The following is a 17,885-nucleotide window of genomic DNA, read 5'->3' on the forward strand; positions in this document are numbered from 1 at the left end:
TTTCTGCTTTGATGAAAGTCCCTTAAAGCAGCATTGTGTGTGAAACACTTGTATCAGGCTTTTAGATGTTCAACTTGGAGGGTTTTGGATTTGAAAAGCTGACATCATTTGGAGTCCATCTTAGGAACTAAGATCCTACTAGGGAATTAAGATCTGACAAACTTTAGATGTTCCAGCTGTTCATGTAATAAGGCTTCACAAATCAGGAGAAAGGATGCTTGCTACAATGGGTCCAACACTTTGAAACAAGCTCCCAGATTTGAGGAAAGCAAGCTCCACAAGCTTTTTTTTTTATATAAAATATCAGGGCTTATTTATTCTCAGAGGCTTTTAGGATGCTGATAATTTTATAATTATAGAACAGATTTTTTTTATTGCAGTTTCAGCACAGCTTTGTTATTTTTGACTATGTATTTCAGTTTTCAAAATTTGTACTTGTTTAATGTATCTACTATGAATGCTGCTTTGAGCTTTGGATCTAGTGAGATAAGTTTTAATAAAATAAAAAATTATAATAAAGGCATACGGCCACAACTTATAAGTTAAAGGACTTTTTAAAGACTAATCTCATCTCTCTTCCACATTGAGTTCTCTGGGGTGATATTTGTTGAACTAGAAATTTAAAAATAAACTGAGGCAAGTGACAGATGTGTGTATTGCATGACGTGGTGTATACTGCTTAAAAGCCCTGTGATTCCATTTTATATTTTCTAACTTTTGCTGTATTATATAGTTGGGATTTTGAAAACATCAGAAGCTGGCTCTCAGTGTTCACTGGAAACATCCTGGATGGGTTTTTGCAGGTGTGGTGGCTTGAAGGCTTCAGACTGATCCTGGATAGATTAGCACAGCTGTCTTAGCACAGGAGGGAGAGCTAATTTCCAGGAGATTTGGTTTGAAAACTACTCATCTTCAAACTAAGGGGGTTATTTTCCAAGTCACATTATGGGCTTTTCGCATGCGAAAAACACCTTAAGGCATGTGAAAAGCACCAATAACGCATGGTGCGATGCTCATTTGGAAAAGGGGGAGGAGTGTGGGGCAGGATTTCGGTCCAAGTGGGATGGCTTCGCAATTTGCGAAGCCATATTGCACAGTTTTAACGCAGGAAATAACCATCTTTTTCATTTGCGTTAAGCTGTGTGATATGGTTATATCGCACTTTGCGATCTTTTCGCAAATATCGTTTTCAGTATTTTAAGCTGGCGAGAGAGAGCAGATAGTTTCCTTGAATGATCAGCTGTGGCTGTAGAGATGTTTGGAGGGTAACGCAGTGATTTTTATATTTCTTACTTTGTTGCCAACAAGGTTCTTTCCTGAGCAGGGAATTATTGTGAATACCTTCTTGCAGTTCTGATGCCCTCAGCAAGGAAAGTCTTCTTGCTCCTATCCATTACTGACAACATCCTTGCCAAGGTATTGAAGACACAGGGCTGCTGCATTCTTCTGCATAGATTATTTGTGCTAAAGATTTGTATCACCTTGGCGAAGAGCATGCAGAGTTTTAGACCTTGCAAATACTAATGCATACACTGCACCATGTATAGTAGTTAGGTTTAACACTACCCCTTGAAAAGATTTACTAATAAGGTCTAATGACTTGGCAGCCTTTCCTAGCAGGGTATTTGCATAGTCCTAGGAACGTTTAGCTTTTTACCATTAGAGGAGCAGCCCAGCTTCCATAATGTTTAAATACAAAGTTCAGCCGTGTTCACACATCTACCTTTCTTGGCACTGAAGGAAAGAGGTTCTGCTGCATTCTTAGCTGAAACTCTTTAAAAAGGGGTCTATGCACTGGTACTGCCACACTTTGGCAGCTCTATAACAGCTCAAAGTTCTGTTCTTTGCTCTTTATGCATAACAAAAAGGGACATCTGCCATTTTTTGAAGATCCCTGGATAAGCTAGGACTTCAGGTGGTGATGTACTGCTAGAGATCCAATGGCAGATCAGATTCTTCTACAGCTAACCAACAGACCTATCAGAAAAGGTAATAATTACACAATGCTGGAGAAAGCAGAGTTGCTTACCTGTAACAGATGTTCTGTGATAGCAGGATGTTAGTCCTCACATATGAACGACATCAGATTGAGCTTGGCATGGAAAACTTACGGGCCGATACAGTACAGTGCACTCTGGAGCGCACTGTTAGCTGGCATTTGGACATGCTAGCTTCACCCCTTATTCAGTAAGGGGTAATAGCGCATCCAAAATGCGCATCCAACCCCCCCGAACCTAATAGCGCCCGCAACATGCAAATGCATGTTGAAGGCCCTATTAGGTATTCCCGCGCGATTCAGTAAGTAAAATGTGCAGCCAAGCCGCACATTTTACTTTAAGAAATTAGCGCCTACCCAAAGGTTTGCTTACCCACTGCAACTCCCAGCCTGTTGGGATCAAAGGACACAAATAGCTAAGTGGACCTGCCTGTGGCCAGTGGTGCGATCTAGATAGAAAACCACGACCCTTTTACACTCCAGAGTATAAAGAGTCTGCTCCCCCGAGTGGGCGTGAGGCTTCGGAAAGAAGGTGGGTAAAAGACTGATGTGAAAATCAGTGACAACCTTGGGCAGAAGCTTAGGATGTGTACGCAGGACCACACAATCATGGAAAATCCTCATGCAAGGAGGGTATGTGACTAGGGCCTGAAGCTCACTGACCCTATGAGCTGAAGTGATGGCCACCAGGAATGTGATCTTCCAGGTGAGGAACTTCAGGTTGCATGATTGCAGCAGCTCATAGGGAGGGTACATGAGCCTTGCCAGGACAACATTAAGATCCCAGGAAGCAACCAGGGGCCACAAAGGGGGTTTCAGCTGGAGGCCCCGCATGAAACAGCCTAAAGGCTGGACCGAAACTGGTGTGCCAGCAACACCCCAATGGTACACACTAAAAGATAAGGCGCATCCTGATTGAGCTGGTCTGAAGCTCAGACAGATGCCACATGTTAACAGCCAGGAAAGGGGACATGAAAGGATCTAAATACTGTCCCGTGCACCAGAAGGAAAATCTTTTCCACTTCAAGCTGTAGGACTTCCTGGGGAAAGGCTTCAGAGATGCCACCATAACCTGGGAGATGCAGTCCAAGCGCACAAAGGGCTAGAGGACTACATGCTCAACATCCAAGCCATCGGGGCCAACACTCGGAGGTTAGGATGGCGCAGAGCGCCCTGATTCCATGAGATGAGATCAGGCACCGTCCTCAGCTGGATGGGGTCCTGCAGAAGCAGGAACCAAGCTTGTCGGGGCCATGAGGATCATGTTCCCTTCTTGTCCTGCTGAAGCTTCAGTGTCCAAGAGGAGTGGTTGAGGGGGGTATGCATATAGCAGTCCCCTCCCCTACTGGAGGGAGAAGGCATCGCAAGCTGGACATCCCCCTAGCACTAGAGAGCAGAACCTGCTCACCTTTTGGTTGCAAGGGGAAGCAAGGAGGTCCACATTGGCATAATAGTTTGGCTGCTACCTCTGGGTTGAGTGACCACTTGAGTGGCTGGAAGGAGCAGCTTAAGCGGTCTGCCAGCACATTAAGATATGTATGTCACTCTAAGAGACATCCCCTGTGAAAGGACCCAGCTCCCCATTTGCACCACCTCGTGGCAGAGGAGGAATGAGCCTGTGTCACCCTCCAAGCTGTCAGGGCCAACACCCGGAGATGCTTGTTAGTGTACCACATTGCAAACCTGGTTGTCCGTCTGGATCAGGACATCCTTGTGAGACAATCTGTCTCTGAACACCCACAAGGTGTTTCTGATCTCCCGAAGCTCCAGGAAGTTTGACAGCAGGCTTTGCTGGTGGTCCAGAGACCCTACGTGTGGATCCTGTCCAGATGGGCTCCCTAGCCCTGAGGAGAGGCATCAGTGGTGAGGATCACTTGAAGCGGAGCAGCTTGGAAGGGAAGCCCCCTCTCCAAATTGGAGAGGTTCTCCCACCAAGACAGACACTTGCAGGTGGTCCGTGACTGCGACAGGAGTCTGAAAATCCTGGGAGGCCTATTGCCAAAGGGCCATTGAGCCCTCCACATGCACAGGCAGGCAAACAGGGGTCACATGGACGGAAGCTGCCATGTGGCCTAGCAGGCAGAGCAGAAGGCAGGCAGATACCTGCCAACTGTTCCAGACAAAGATGGCTAGCAAGGAGAGGGTGATAGCCCAATCCCTGGGTAGAAACACCTTTTCCTATGCTGTAGCCAGCCTGGCCCCTATGAAGTCCAGCTGAGGAGATGGACAGATGAGACTTGGGGTAGTTGATAAACCCCATCTGTTGTGCCTGCAGAGCCAGCACAATCAAGACTACTGCCCAGGAGTTGCTCTTGATCAGCCAGTTGAGATAAGGAAAGACATGTACCAACTGACACTTGGAGGTAGGCCGCCACCACTGCCAAGCATTTGCTGAAAACAGAGGGTGGAAGCCAACCCGAAGGGCAGCACCCTGTCTTGGTAATGAGACTTCTCCACCACAAAGCAGAGGTACTTCCTGTGGCTGGGGAGAATGGCTGTATGAGCATACGCTTCCTTGAGGTTGAGGGAGCAAAGCCAGTTTCCTCCTCTGAGGGGGATTAGCATTCCCAGAGACTATTGAACTTGTGAGAAATTGTTTCAGTGTCTGGAGGTGGAGGATGGGGTGCAAGCCACCATTCCTTTTCGGGATGAGGAAATTCCTCAAATAGAACTCTTGGCCCTGTTGGGAGAGAGGGACTGGCTCTACCACACCTGCTGTGAGAAGGGCGGAGAGCTCTGAAGTATGACCTGCTGGATGGACAAACCCCACAATGAACATGGAGGAAGAGGTCCCTGGGATGCTAAAGTTGAGACTGTACACCTGATTGATGATAGATAGGACCCATCAGTCCAAAGTGATCTCTTCCCAGCGATGGGCAAAGCTGAGAAGCCTGTCCCCTACTGGGGGATCTGGTATCAGGGGTACAGTCAACTGACTTCCGCTCCCTCACCGCCAGTCAAACGCCTGTGGCAGGGGCTTGCTGGGACACCAGCTGGGGTCTAAGTGCTCACTGCTGGCAGAGAACAGGCCTTCGGAAGCACTGGCAGACAGGTGTTGATGGGTATTGTGGTTATCCTTCAGCTGAGCTACTGCATCCTGGACTTTGTCCCCAAAGAGGTTTTCATCCGTGCCTGGGAGATCAGCTAGCTTTTCCTGGACCTCCGGCCAGAGGCTCTAAGCCATGCCATCCTCCGGGTGCTGATGCCCACTGAGGCTATGCAGGCTGTCTCAAAGACATAGATGGATTGCACCTCCTGCTTGCCAGCATCTAGACCCAGAACAATGGCCAAGAGGGCTTCTTGCAGTTGAGGCAGGCTCTCTGCAAAGTCCTGATCCCACTTCCAAAAGCTGTGGTTGTACTGGGTCATATACAGCTGGTAAGTGGTGATGTGAGCCACCAGCATAGCGCCCTGGAAGACCTCCCTGCCCAAGGCATCAAGCTCTGTGCTCTCTCCACAGAGTAGAGGTGTGGGTGCAGGATCACCGGGCCTTCAAGCAAGACTCCATGGCCACCAACTGATGGTGGAGGTGCCGCTTCTCAAACCCCATGGCCTGCTGCATCAGATAGGTGGCATCAGCCTGCACGCAGAAGAGACTGAAGGGGGGACCTTACATGGATGCACGGATAGCAGCGTGCTCAGTGTGCTGGTCAAAGCTTCTTGAAACTTGACAAAAGTTTTCCGTGCCAGGCTCCATCAGATGTCGTCTCCCACATGACATCCATCCTGCTTGTCCTAGACAAAAAAAAACTGCCTGGTCTGGAGCCATCTCTTTTTCAAAGGATAATTCCTTATTGCTGGCGACCTGCTGCAGCTTCTAGTATAGAACGGAGCACAGAGCAATGCAAACTTGCTCTGCCAGAAGTCTTCTTGAAAGGGAGGTGATTGATCCTGTAGGACTTAGAAGTGCTCTCATCTGCTAGAACGTGGCTTAGGCTTGTCTGAAAATATTTGGCAAATAGCCAGAAATGCTCCACATTCTGGAGAGTTTGGAGCCTGTGCTGAAGACTTCTGGCAGAGGGGATAGAAGGTAAAGTCTGTCTGTGAATGATGTTAAGATCTACAACAGAGAAGACACACTGAAGGAGTAGAAAATGAATGCCAGCAATGTGTGCAGAATTGTAGTCTGTGCAAAGCATGGTGGACTAGTCAGTACTGATTAAATATGTTCAGATATTGAAGAACTGCTTTATGCTCTGATGGAAATTGGCAATTCCTGCTCTGAGCTTCTAAAAAGGGATACTGAACCATTTAGCTGTGTGCCTTGACCTTTGGAGTAGCTGTTCATATTAAATATTCCCCTACTGAACATGTTGGCTTAGTTGAGGGTATGACTCAAAGTCTCAGTGTTGTGTTGCCTCTTTCAATGTTCTGTTTTGTCCTCTAGACAAGAATCTGTGCCTAAAACTGGAATGGCTCAAGTCCTCCACCTGACCTTACCTTTAATCTTGTGACTGGGAGGACTCATTTTAAAGGCTCATTGCCTTGCTCTAAAAGACATTTTAGTACAATCTTTGCAGTTTGGAATATCATGGTCTGGTCTGAAACATTTGTAGTAGATAGCACAGATGTAAGAATTTCCACCCACACATGGACCTGCTGAATCTTGTGCCCATCATAGCAAGCAGACACTGCTAGATCAAACACTTTTTAGAAAAGATTTGAGAGGATTCCAAGAGGGAATAAAGATTATGAGCAACCCATCAATACTTGACAAGAGAAGAGACTGATGAGATACTGGGTGTTAGACCTCCTATGCATGCTTAGAATCACCAAGGTTTTTTAGGCTGAATGAATACATTTCTGTGAAGTTAGATGACATCGCCCATTTGTGCGGCCAAGTCATCCTGCTTGTTGAATACCAGGCGGGCCCCGATGCAATAAGATGATTGCTGAAAACAGGTGCTCATTTTCTTAACATGTACATAGCTACATCCCTGTGTACCCTGATGCAATATTTAAATGAGGCAACACAAAAAAGGGCATGCTAGGGGAGAATGCGTGTCTGACCGTTATCACATCGGGCACACACTATTCCAATGGGCACTCAATACGAGCACCCGTTTTGACTGCGTTTCTTCTGGTTATTTTGCTGAGGTGCTGATTTCAATGCTGCAGTTTAATATATCAGGTACCCATTGCTATGGGCATCTAAACATGTGCTTTTTGAGCAAATCACCACATTTTTCACCACTGCAAGCAGTAAATTCAAGAGCCAGGATACTGAGTATATTTATTGCAATACAGAGGACCATATTTTGCAATGTTTCCCATGAGCCCTTGAGAGTTAAATTCCCCACGTTGAAAAATGTGCATTGGGCACCCAGTGCCTTTCTGCATCAGGCATTAATGTCCTCATCTAAATGGAATTTGCATGCATTGAGTTCTATTGGGTACTATCTGGTTTGTGTTCATCAGGGCACACATTTTGAACATGCTAACCCTCCTTATTGTTATTCTTGTGTGCCTAACACATGCAAACCTGTATGCTAGGCTGGGCACACTTTATTGCATCTGCTTATAAGTCTGGTGGCCATGCAATTTGGAGATGTTTATAGCAGGGACTTTTCAAATGTGATAGTAGCTTATTCTGAAGTCAGTTAGAAAAGCATCAGGTCCAAAAGTAGAATTACCTGATATTTAGTGCTCTAATTGTCTGGAGCACTGAGAAATAAGATGTTCCTTACCAAGCTGACCAAAATTGCAGTTAACTGTAGAAATCTCTGAAATTAGTCCTCTGGACAGATGCTGCATAGATGGACCTCTTGGTACAGTAAGGCCTCAATGCCTAGTGTCAGATCATACAATATCAAACTACTAAAGAGAAAACTATGAACTGAACCAAAATAGAAATATAAAGAAAAGTGAAAGTTTGAGAACTGCAGTATAAGCAATTTAATTGCACTGTGCCTTTCCCACAGATCACTATCCTCGAAGACCAGAGTAAAAGATTGGTAGAGAAGAATTTTAATAGTTATTTGTTATTCAACTGTAAGTTATAAGCTTTATGACTACCAAGGCAGCACCAAATCCATGAACATTTTGGAAATCTAGTGTTTAAAGCCATAGAATATTTTTCTTCAATGAACCTTAACATAGTAAAATTTAAAAGGAAAAAAATTAAATATCTGATTTCCACTCCACTTAGTCTACAGTACCTACCTGGTCTTTTTTACTCTTGTGAGAGGATGCAACATGAGCCAGATACTGAATGACTTTCTTAGTGTTTTCTGTTTTCCCAGCTCCAGATTCTCCTCTGTGAACAAGTCCCAGAATTACAAGGCAGCACTGAAGAATTTACTACATATTTAGTTACTGTATCTTTATAAAGTTATATGCAACAATTTAGCATCTACATCTTAACAGTATTAAAACTACAGAGGATGTTTTAACAGGAGAAGATCAGTAAGTATTAATGTGATGCAACTCAAGGTGAGTAGTCTCATGTTTAAGATAACAGATTTTTCTACTGAAAAACAAACTTCGCACGCCCTATTTTGTTCTTGAACACTAAGCTAGCAAATCCTCCTATGCTAATGCAACTATATTTAATAGTTAGCTGGGAGATCAAAAAGGGTTCTAATACATTAGTAATACTAAAGAAATCAAGACTAGAAATCACTCAAAATCTCTACCAGTGATCCTTAGCAGGTGCAGACATCCTCCTGTCTATATTACTAAAATCTAATACTCATAGGGACAGACCTCCTTCATATCCCTGTTTAACTCAAGAATTCACTTCCCTAAACTGCACACCTGTTTAAAAACTAAGCTTGATACACTAATTCCTGCACACCATTTTGAGCAGCCAATAAAGAGGCCATCCTGGATTTGACAGCAACAGTCCCCTTTCATCTCACTAAACTGTCCAATACGGCTAATGCAAGGTTACAATCTGGATCAGTACACAGAGCAACTCAAACTTCTAAAACCATGCCTAAGCTGGATCTCAGGCTGACAGCAGTGAAGTACACAGGGTCAATGTAATGGATCTCTGTGGAACTATAAAAAAACTGCCAATTTTACTTTATGCTTTAGAAAGTAAAATTCTCTTCAACTAAGTGGATTCCATTATATTTGAAACTAGTCAAACTACAATAGTTATGTCAAGCAAACAAAAAAACCCAGGTCAGAATTGATCAGGTTTTCAAGACAATGAAAGTGGTATAGAATTCCTTGTATTTTTCCATAGTTCATGGATTTGCATGTGTAGGTCCAACCTGTGCTGCCTCAAAGCAGCCTGCCAAGATTAGCATTCTACAGCACTGATTTATAGTTACCAGGCACTCAAATACCAGCTGGTAGATATATGCAGGAAAAACCCCAAACCTTTGCTTTTTCCATTTGTTTCATATGGGGGGAGGGGGGGATCTAAATTCCTCTCAGCTTCAAAAATGAACATTTTTCTGTTGGCCATTATAGTCCATGGGGAAGCATTGCACCTATTTTGGGCTACAGCTTGTGTTTATCAATTCTCATGAAACTTGTGGCAACAAAATCAGAAGGGGGAAAGAACTCCCAAGTGCCTAGACTGTGGCAAAGTGGCACAGAAGTGTGGCTTGAATAGCCTAAGGCTCAGTAAATGGGCAAAGGTGTACCAGTAGGCATGTGCATTTATTTTTAAATGAATGTACATCCAAAACAAATGGTGACATCCCACAAATGAAACATCCCATTAGTTTTGGTCCCCATTCATTCGTAAGGGACTAAACAGCTCATAGAAATGAATTGGATGATAACAGGTGCACTTCACTACGCAAACAGTAAAATGTTACTGTAACCAGCTGCCAGCCAATCCTGTTGGCATAGCAACCAACTCTTCCCTGTGAGTTACAGGTGATGTCAGACTCCTGATGGCCTGGTGGGCACTGGTCAAGACGACCTCAGAGGCAACATATCAGAGTGAAGATTTTTCAATTCCAGCCTATTGCTGCTCTCTGAATTCAGTGAGGCTGATCCTGCAGCCTAAGCACATGTGGGGCAGGCAATGCTGCACCATTTATGAGATTGTTCTGAAAAGAGACAGTATATTGTGGTCTGTTCACAAGTTACACTTCAATTTTAGTAAAAAGAAAAATCAGTTTGGCTGCCCGCTGCTTCAGTAGTGCTGCAATGTCAGCCACTGGAAAATAGTGCCAGGCTGCCAGCCCGGCAAGCACTTTGCTGTTTTTCTCCTTTGGGTGAGGATGCAGCAGGATCTTTGTAAGAGGGAGAGAGGGGTGTGCCAGTACAGAGTGATTTTTCTCTCTCTCCAAGGTGGGTACAGGGCACTATTGCACCAATCCAATCAAGAGGTGAACAGCAGTTTGAGCAGACCATGCAAGCAAGCAGCAGCATATAGCAAATGGCAGTCTGCTACACACGCTTGCATTGTCACTTTGTATGTACACCACTAAATTACAGTACAACTATAGGTAGAAAAGTCTGGGAAAAGCAGAAGGGTCTTCCAACTAAGTTGAAAAGTGAGTTCAAATCCATATTTGCAGGTGAGGCAGGAAGCTCCAGCAAGACAAATTTGGAAGTGTCAACACCTGTTTTTCACCCTGCTTTGGAGGTAAGTGTACAGGTGGCAGTGGCATTCAATGTAGACAGTAGCAGCAGGGCAATAACAGGTAGCAGACATGCAAGACCCAAATCCAAAAGTGTGCTCGTTACAGCTGTCTAAGCACAGGCAGTATGCTCTTTTGAATTTTCTGAAGACAAACTGTTCTGTACAGGACCCTCTGAAGAAGTCCCAGCTATTGTCCAAAGAAAGTTTTGGAGGATTAATTGATAGCTTCTTTGCCTCCCCTTTAGCAATGGCGGGAAAGCAGAGTTGCTTACCTGTAACAGGTGTTCTCCCAGGTCACCACCAGGATGTTAGTCCTCACATATGGGTGACATCAGATGGAGCCCAGCACAGAAAGCTTGTCAGTTTCTAGAACTTTGACTGGCACACTGAGCATGCCCAGCATGCCACTAACCCCGCAGCCAGCAGGGGTCCCCCTTCAGTCTCGTTTGTAGTAAAGATAGAGCAAAAAATAAAAGAAAACTTAACGGGCCCAACTCCGTGGGGTGGCAGGCAGGTTCCGTGAGGACTAACATCCTGCTGTCCTGGGAGAACACCTGTTACAGGTAAGCAACTCTTGTACTCGAGCCTGCTTTGCAACTGGCTCAATGGACAATGCTGATGTGGTATCTGTGCTGGCACCGAACGCAGAAGACTGACTGTGCCAGCGACGTTTCCCCTCTGTGCTCGGTCCGGTCATTCTCCAGCACAGAGGAAGATGCCACCGCTATCCTGGATGGCATTTGTGACAGACTCACCAAGCCTCTACTAACTCATGGTGTATTTTGCCCAAGGATTACACTGGGGCTCTGGTTGAGATCCCAAAATATGGAGCGTTTATTAGTAGAGGGCACTGAGGCATTGACTGTGGCCGCGATGGGGTTGATGGCAGCCTCTACGGCATCAATGGGAACCTTGGATGCCCTGATCCCTCTAGCCCTGATGGAAGATTGCAGCAGGGACATCTGTGGGCATCATGGGGTGGACAGAGTGTGAGACATAGGGAGAGAAAAAAAAAAAAAGGGCTGCAAGCAGTTGGTAACCGGGGGAAATAGACCGTGAGGTGACAGGAACCGACCGGAGAACACAGAATAGTACTCACTGAGCATTGATGAAGATGTGAAAGGAGACCCGTATAGGGAAATTTGTGAAGTAAAGCTTCAAGTTTTTCTGTGAGGAAAAATTGTGAGAAAAAAAATCACATAGCTCCTAAACGCAAGGCAAACTGCAGTGTGGGGGAAAGAAAAAAAAAAGACTTAAGGGAGACCCCTGTGGCACAGGGATCATGGCATGCTGGGCATGCTCAGTGTGCCAGTCAAGGTTTCTAGAAACTGACAAAAGTGTTCCGTAATAGGGCTCCGCCTAATAATGTCACTCATGTGAGGACTACCATCCTGTTTGTCCTGGGAGAACACTTCTCTCCCTGATGGCCCACTGGTGGGACCTGGCAAAGGCAGGCAGCATCTCTAATGGGAACAGAGCATCAGGGTGCAGGTGGGCTTTGCTGTACACCCAACTTGAGTCGTCCCATCCTGTGGCCAATATTCTATTGGTCAGAGATGCTGGTGGGTTGGCAGCTAGAAGAGCTAGTAGTTTAAAATGTATGTTTGTCATAGAAAATGGAACAAATAAAGGCCATACCATGAGGGGGGCTTTCAGGGTATCTAATGTTTTGCATGCCCTGCCCTGGTAGTGAAGGAAGCTCTGGGGCTGGGCTCCAAGATCAATGATAGATACTTGGCAAAGCTTTTAAAGTACATGAAAATAGCAGGACACTTCCAGAGAAGTGTAAAGGTGGGGCAGTTTGTTGGAGAAGTGGAATTCCACCTACCTGATGCTGTAGAAGTTAATAGAGTAGCAAACACCCATTCATAATCTGTCTCAATAAAAAAGTTGCAATAGGTAGGAATTGCCCTCTGGGGCATCTTAACTGAGTAGTCAAGTAGATAAAATATCCTGAAGCCCTTCAAACACAATGAAGGAATTGAGTTCCAAAAGCACCACCATGGGAAATGTCATCCAGATAGCAAATTTTCTGGAGAACTTGAGCATGGAAACAGAGGTGTTACAGTTTATAGAATCCCTGCAGTGGCAGGTGCCTGCTACACTAAATCTTCAGGTGAAAGGCAATCTCACCCTAGAGACAAATTGAATTACACACATGAAGGTGATGCTGGAACATAAGGTCTGTCAGGTGGTGGGCATGGGCAGAATAAGGAGGAAACTATGCCCAGTGCTACCTCAGACTAGTGCAAACAGGAGTAGCACCCTGGCAGCTAGCACTTCCTTTCCAGTCACAGTATGCCAAAGCCACATCACCAAAGAGCCATTTTTCCTAACAGGCCAGATCAAGAGCAGCTGGCATTAAGACAGACTCAGCCCACAGAGAAAACTCAACACAAAAATCTGCCATGCTAGCTCAATGAGCTCATTGAAGAAATGGATACAGATGTGCTGGCATATTAAGCACATAAGCCCACCATCTGGCCAGAACAGTGGTCCAGCAGTATCTTTTCTGCATACCAACCAGCATACCCAGTGAGTACAAGTTTTCAATGTCAGGGGACATTGTGTGCCCTCATGGCTCATAAGCTGGCAGTATACAACAAAAACGAACAAGTATGTATAATCTTTATATTCTTTATGCTGTTGTAGTCAAACATTTTTAGAAAGGATTTTTTAGAAAATGTTCTTAAAGATGATACCGCATCAGCAAGCCAGACAACGGCAGTGAGCACACTTGCCGTCCGGACTACTAGTCATTTGCGGCGTGATGTTGTGTGTAATATTTTAACCTGCTAAATGTCAAATTAAATGCGGGATTCAGATGAAATTTAAAGTCCATCTGTGACCCGAAACATGAAGGATTGCACCCAACGGCAGTGTTTCGCGATATCAATCGCTTCCTCAGGAGTGTTTTAAAGAAACAATTGTCAGGACAGATGCTAGGAAGTCAAAAGAACGAAAGCAGACATTTAGAAATATTCCAATAGAATCAAATACTTAGCTTTGAGTGAACACAGCAACACGAACCTCTCTGTTGGACCCAAGCGTCTCTAATATTTTTCAACGAAACGGGACAGAAGAACCCTGGACTCCTTTGCCCTTTAAAAAGCCCACACTTTGCGTGCATGATGACATCATCACCGTGCTTCCGTCATCAGGCGATCGTGATAATTACATACTGTAATGAATTAAATTGTTGCAAAAGTTTACAAACAGTTATATGAATCACAGAAAAACTTGGAGTTCTAATGTAGAATTAAGACCATCAGGCTGTACTGTTCTAAGCCGATGGATCCAGCGTTGTTTTGCACGTAAGAGGCGGCTATTAAAATTACTACCTCTCCAGTTTGGGGATAGTTGTTCCAGTACACACTTTCACCCGGAGTTCTAACATTAAAGATTTGTTGGTACACTCCAATTCCACAGTGCCTCAGCCTACAATCACTACAGGAGCCCATACATCTTGTGGCAAATGTACAGTATGCCCCGTTATGATTGAGACATCAGCTATACATTTTACTCGTGTGGATTTCACTTTCATTCTTAAGAATTTCACTGATTGTCATTCGACAGGAGTCATTTACGTGATACAGTGCCCCTGTAATCTTTTATACATAGGTAAGACGAAACGAGCACTTAAGACTAGGCTGATTGAGCATCGGTCATGCATTTCTACAGGTTGGTTATCAGCTCCATTAACTTCTCATTGTATTGCTTTTCATCACACTTTTGAACATCTCAGAGTTTGTGTACTGGAACTATCCCATCCCCAAACTGGAGAGTTGGTAATTTTAATAGCCGCCTCTTACATGCAGAACACTGGATCCATCGGCTTAGAACAGTACAGCCTGATGGTCTTAATTCTACATTAGAACTCCAAGTTTTTCTGTGATTCATATAACTGTTTGTAAACTTTTACAACAATTTAATTCATTACAGTATGTAATTATCACGATCGCCCGATGACGGAAGCAGGGTGATGACGTCATCATGCACGCAAAGCGCGGGCTTTTAAAGGGCAAAGGAGTCCAGGGTTCTTCTGTCCCGTTTCGTTGAAAAATATTAGAGACGCTTGGGTCCAACAGAGAGGTTCGTGTTGCTGTGTTCACTCAAAGGTAAGTATTTGATTCTATTGGAATATTTCTATATGTCTGCTTTTGTTCTTTTGACTTCCTAGCATCTGTCCTGACAATTGTTTCTTTAAAACACTCCTGAGGAAGCGATTGATATCGCGAAACACGGCCGGTCAGGTGCAATCCTTCATGTTTCGGGTCACAGATGGACTTTAAACGCGGGATTCAGATGGAATTTAATTTGACATTTAGCAGGTTAAAATATTACACACAACATCACGCCGCAAATGACGAGTAGTCCGGACGGCAAGTGTGCTCACTGCCGTTGTCTGGCTTGCTGATGCGGTATCATCTTTAAGAACATTTTCTAAAAAATCCTAAAAAAATTTTTTGACTACAACAGCATAAAGAATATAAAGATTATATATACTTGTTCTTTCTGTTATATACTGTTTGATAAGACAAGTGCTCTGGTTCTTTAATTTTTGGCTCTCATAAGCTGGCAGACCAGCTTTTCCATTGAGTGGTTTTCTGAAATGCAACTTACCTTTTTCTTGGTTTTTCAATTTTTCCATACAAGTGGCAAAGACTGAAAGCACCTTGAAGGACTTGCTACCAGTCTGCCTGCATGCCATGCCCCCGATACCACCACAGGGCCTAACTTACTGCTTTGCCTGCCTGGCCCCATCCAGCAACTCCAATTTTGGATCCTGCCTCGATTTCCATAACTTCCAGTTCATGCTAGACAGCATGAACTAAAAAAGCAGCACAGCAAGTCCAGCTGAAGCCTGGACCAAAGTTTTTGCATTTCAAACCCAGCCAATGTGCCCTCAAGTGGGGTTGGGGGGAGGATCCAGCATTTTCTGGAGGAATGATGCAAGAGTATCAGATCGCTGGGTTTAAGATTTTAGAGTCTTGATACCACCTGCATTTTTTTCCAGCTTCCTGCGCTTCATTGTTGAGCCTATCCAGATCAGTCATACACCGCAACTCTGCCTAGAGGTGGAGTGGCTCCTTGAACAGCAGGCCACAGAACTGGTTCCACCCCATCACCATGGCCAGAGGTTCTACTCCCATTATTCTTTACCCCTGAGAAGTCTGGGAGACAGACCCAGCTGCCTGAAGCAGCATATACTCCAGGAGAAGTTTAAGATTCCCTCCACACAATTCTGCTCTTCATCCAGATGGGAAAATTGATGTAAAAGATTCTTATGTATCCCTCCCACTGGCATTACCTATGTTTTATGGTGGACTTTTCCCACTATCAGTATGGGGTGCTGCAGCACCAAGGATCTTCAAGTGCCTAGCTTATAGTAGCAACAGCACATTTGTAACAGTCTTCCACTGGAATAACTGGCTGCTGTTGACAAACTGAAGAATGTGTACTAACCCTCCCTGCAAAAAAAGTCAGTACAACTCCTTCAAATCACTGATTCCTACTGAATTTCAAGAAATAGTCTCCAATTCCCTCCCAGAAAATCAACTTTAGGAGTTTGCACTGATTTACAGGAGATGTCGTTCCTTCCCTCAGATCCCTTGTAAACAGACTGTTTAACATGGATAAGTCAACTGCCAGAAGTTCTAGTTTTTCTAGACCACATGGTGACCAATTCATGTGGCCTTAAACTTCCTTCATGTATGTCTCCTGCAGTGGAGTCTGCGCTCCCAATGGGAGCAGCTAACACCCCTGACCACCAAAGAGAAAATTCTACAGGAAAAAAGCAGGATCTGCACTAGTGGCTAAACCCTTAAGGGTCACCTCTGTCTACTCCCTCACCAAGTCAGTGACATTCCTCCACAAAGGGCCTTTTCAAGCTCAAGGAACTTTGTGAGCATATCTATTCATTGTCATCCATGAAAAGAATTTCAGATCAATCTCCTGGAATTGACAAAGTTCACACACCTCTTCCAAGGAAAGAATACTTATTAAAAAAATAGACAACCAAGTAGCTATGTCCTGCAAGAACAGGGAGGCATAGGGTCATGGACTTTGTGCCAAGAGATGACAAAGCACATGGGAATAGGTATGCAGAAATCAAACTGTTCTTCAAATTACCTACCTCCCAGGGATCTCTAACATTAGCAGATCACCTCAGTTTGTCCACACATCTCTGCAACAGTCAATAGCTGACAGACTGTTCAGTCTATGGGGACTTCCAGCAAATCAACCTTTTTGCATCAGAGCAAAACACACAAAACTAGCTTTGCTCCATTTTTTCCCAGATCTGCTCAGCATGCTTTTCTGATCAATTAGAACACAGATTTCACAGCCAGCCAGAATGGTGCCTGTCTGATCCTCACTGTTCCACAATGGCCCAGACAAGCATGGTTTGCATATCTAGTACAGCTCTCCAGCAGTCCTTCAATCTTGAGTCAGATCCATTCTTAATTCAGAGGAAAGCTTTTTCATCCAAACCTTCCTTCTCAGTTTAACATCTTGGATGGTGAGAGCTCAACCACCAAATTAGCCTTATCCAAGGCAACTGAAGACAATAGTATCTGCCAGAAATTAACTAGAAGATCTTACAGTTTTAAATGGAAAATTATTCTCCACAGTACCGACAGCTTTGCGTATCCATCTGCATATGAACCAAACAATTGAACTGTTTGTTCTCCTTTTGATTCAGGTCTCAGCACCTCATTGGTATGACTACATCTCAGTGCCGTAAACTGTATACCATACTCAAATCAAATGGTAAACCTATCTTATGTTTCAGGATGGGAGTGTGGGGAGAGATGTTTGTTAAAATTGAATGTTTTCCTGTTTCTATGCAAATTGTATTGCTTACCCTATAATACGACATCAATTACTAAAAAAAGAAACCTATCTTCACATCTATTAGAATCCAAGAGTATGGCACTAAATCTCCAGTTGTAAAGCTACCTCTCATGGGATCTGAACATGTTCTTGTACTGATGAAATCATTATTTGAACCACTGGAGTTTGCTTCTCTCAAGCTGACTTGGAAAGTAACATTCCTTGCAGCCATATCAGCCAGAAGAGTCAGGACCTTCAGGCTTTACTTAGTTATCTCCTTTATATGCAATTCTTCCACAACAGGGTGGTGCTCCACACCCATCCAAGGCCACACACAAAGGTAAGGAAGCCCTTTATACCATAGACTGCAAAAGGGCCTTGGCTTATATCAAATTCAGCTACATCAGGCTTTGCAATTATTCGACTTATGAATCTAAGACTGGGCACAGCAGCAGCCAAACTGTCCAATTGGCTAGTTGATTGCATCATGCACTGCTATAAGCT

At 44.3% G+C, this 17,885-nt stretch overlaps 1 protein-coding gene across 2 annotated transcripts in view; it reads right to left on the reverse strand.

The window, feature by feature from the left end:
* MYH9 (myosin heavy chain 9) overlaps positions 1-17,885 on the reverse strand; it is a 419,875-nt gene that overhangs the window by 260,197 nt on the left and 141,793 nt on the right. For both annotated transcript variants that reach the window (XM_029590410.1, XM_029590411.1), the window contains exon 5: positions 8,159-8,252. In XM_029590410.1, the coding sequence (XP_029446270.1) occupies positions 8,159-8,252 (94 nt within the window). The remainder of the gene's footprint in view (positions 1-8,158; positions 8,253-17,885) is intronic.

Source organism: Rhinatrema bivittatum, chromosome 2, assembly GCF_901001135.1.
Source record: "Rhinatrema bivittatum chromosome 2, aRhiBiv1.1, whole genome shotgun sequence".
Classification (NCBI taxonomy): domain Eukaryota; kingdom Metazoa; phylum Chordata; class Amphibia; order Gymnophiona; family Rhinatrematidae; genus Rhinatrema; species Rhinatrema bivittatum.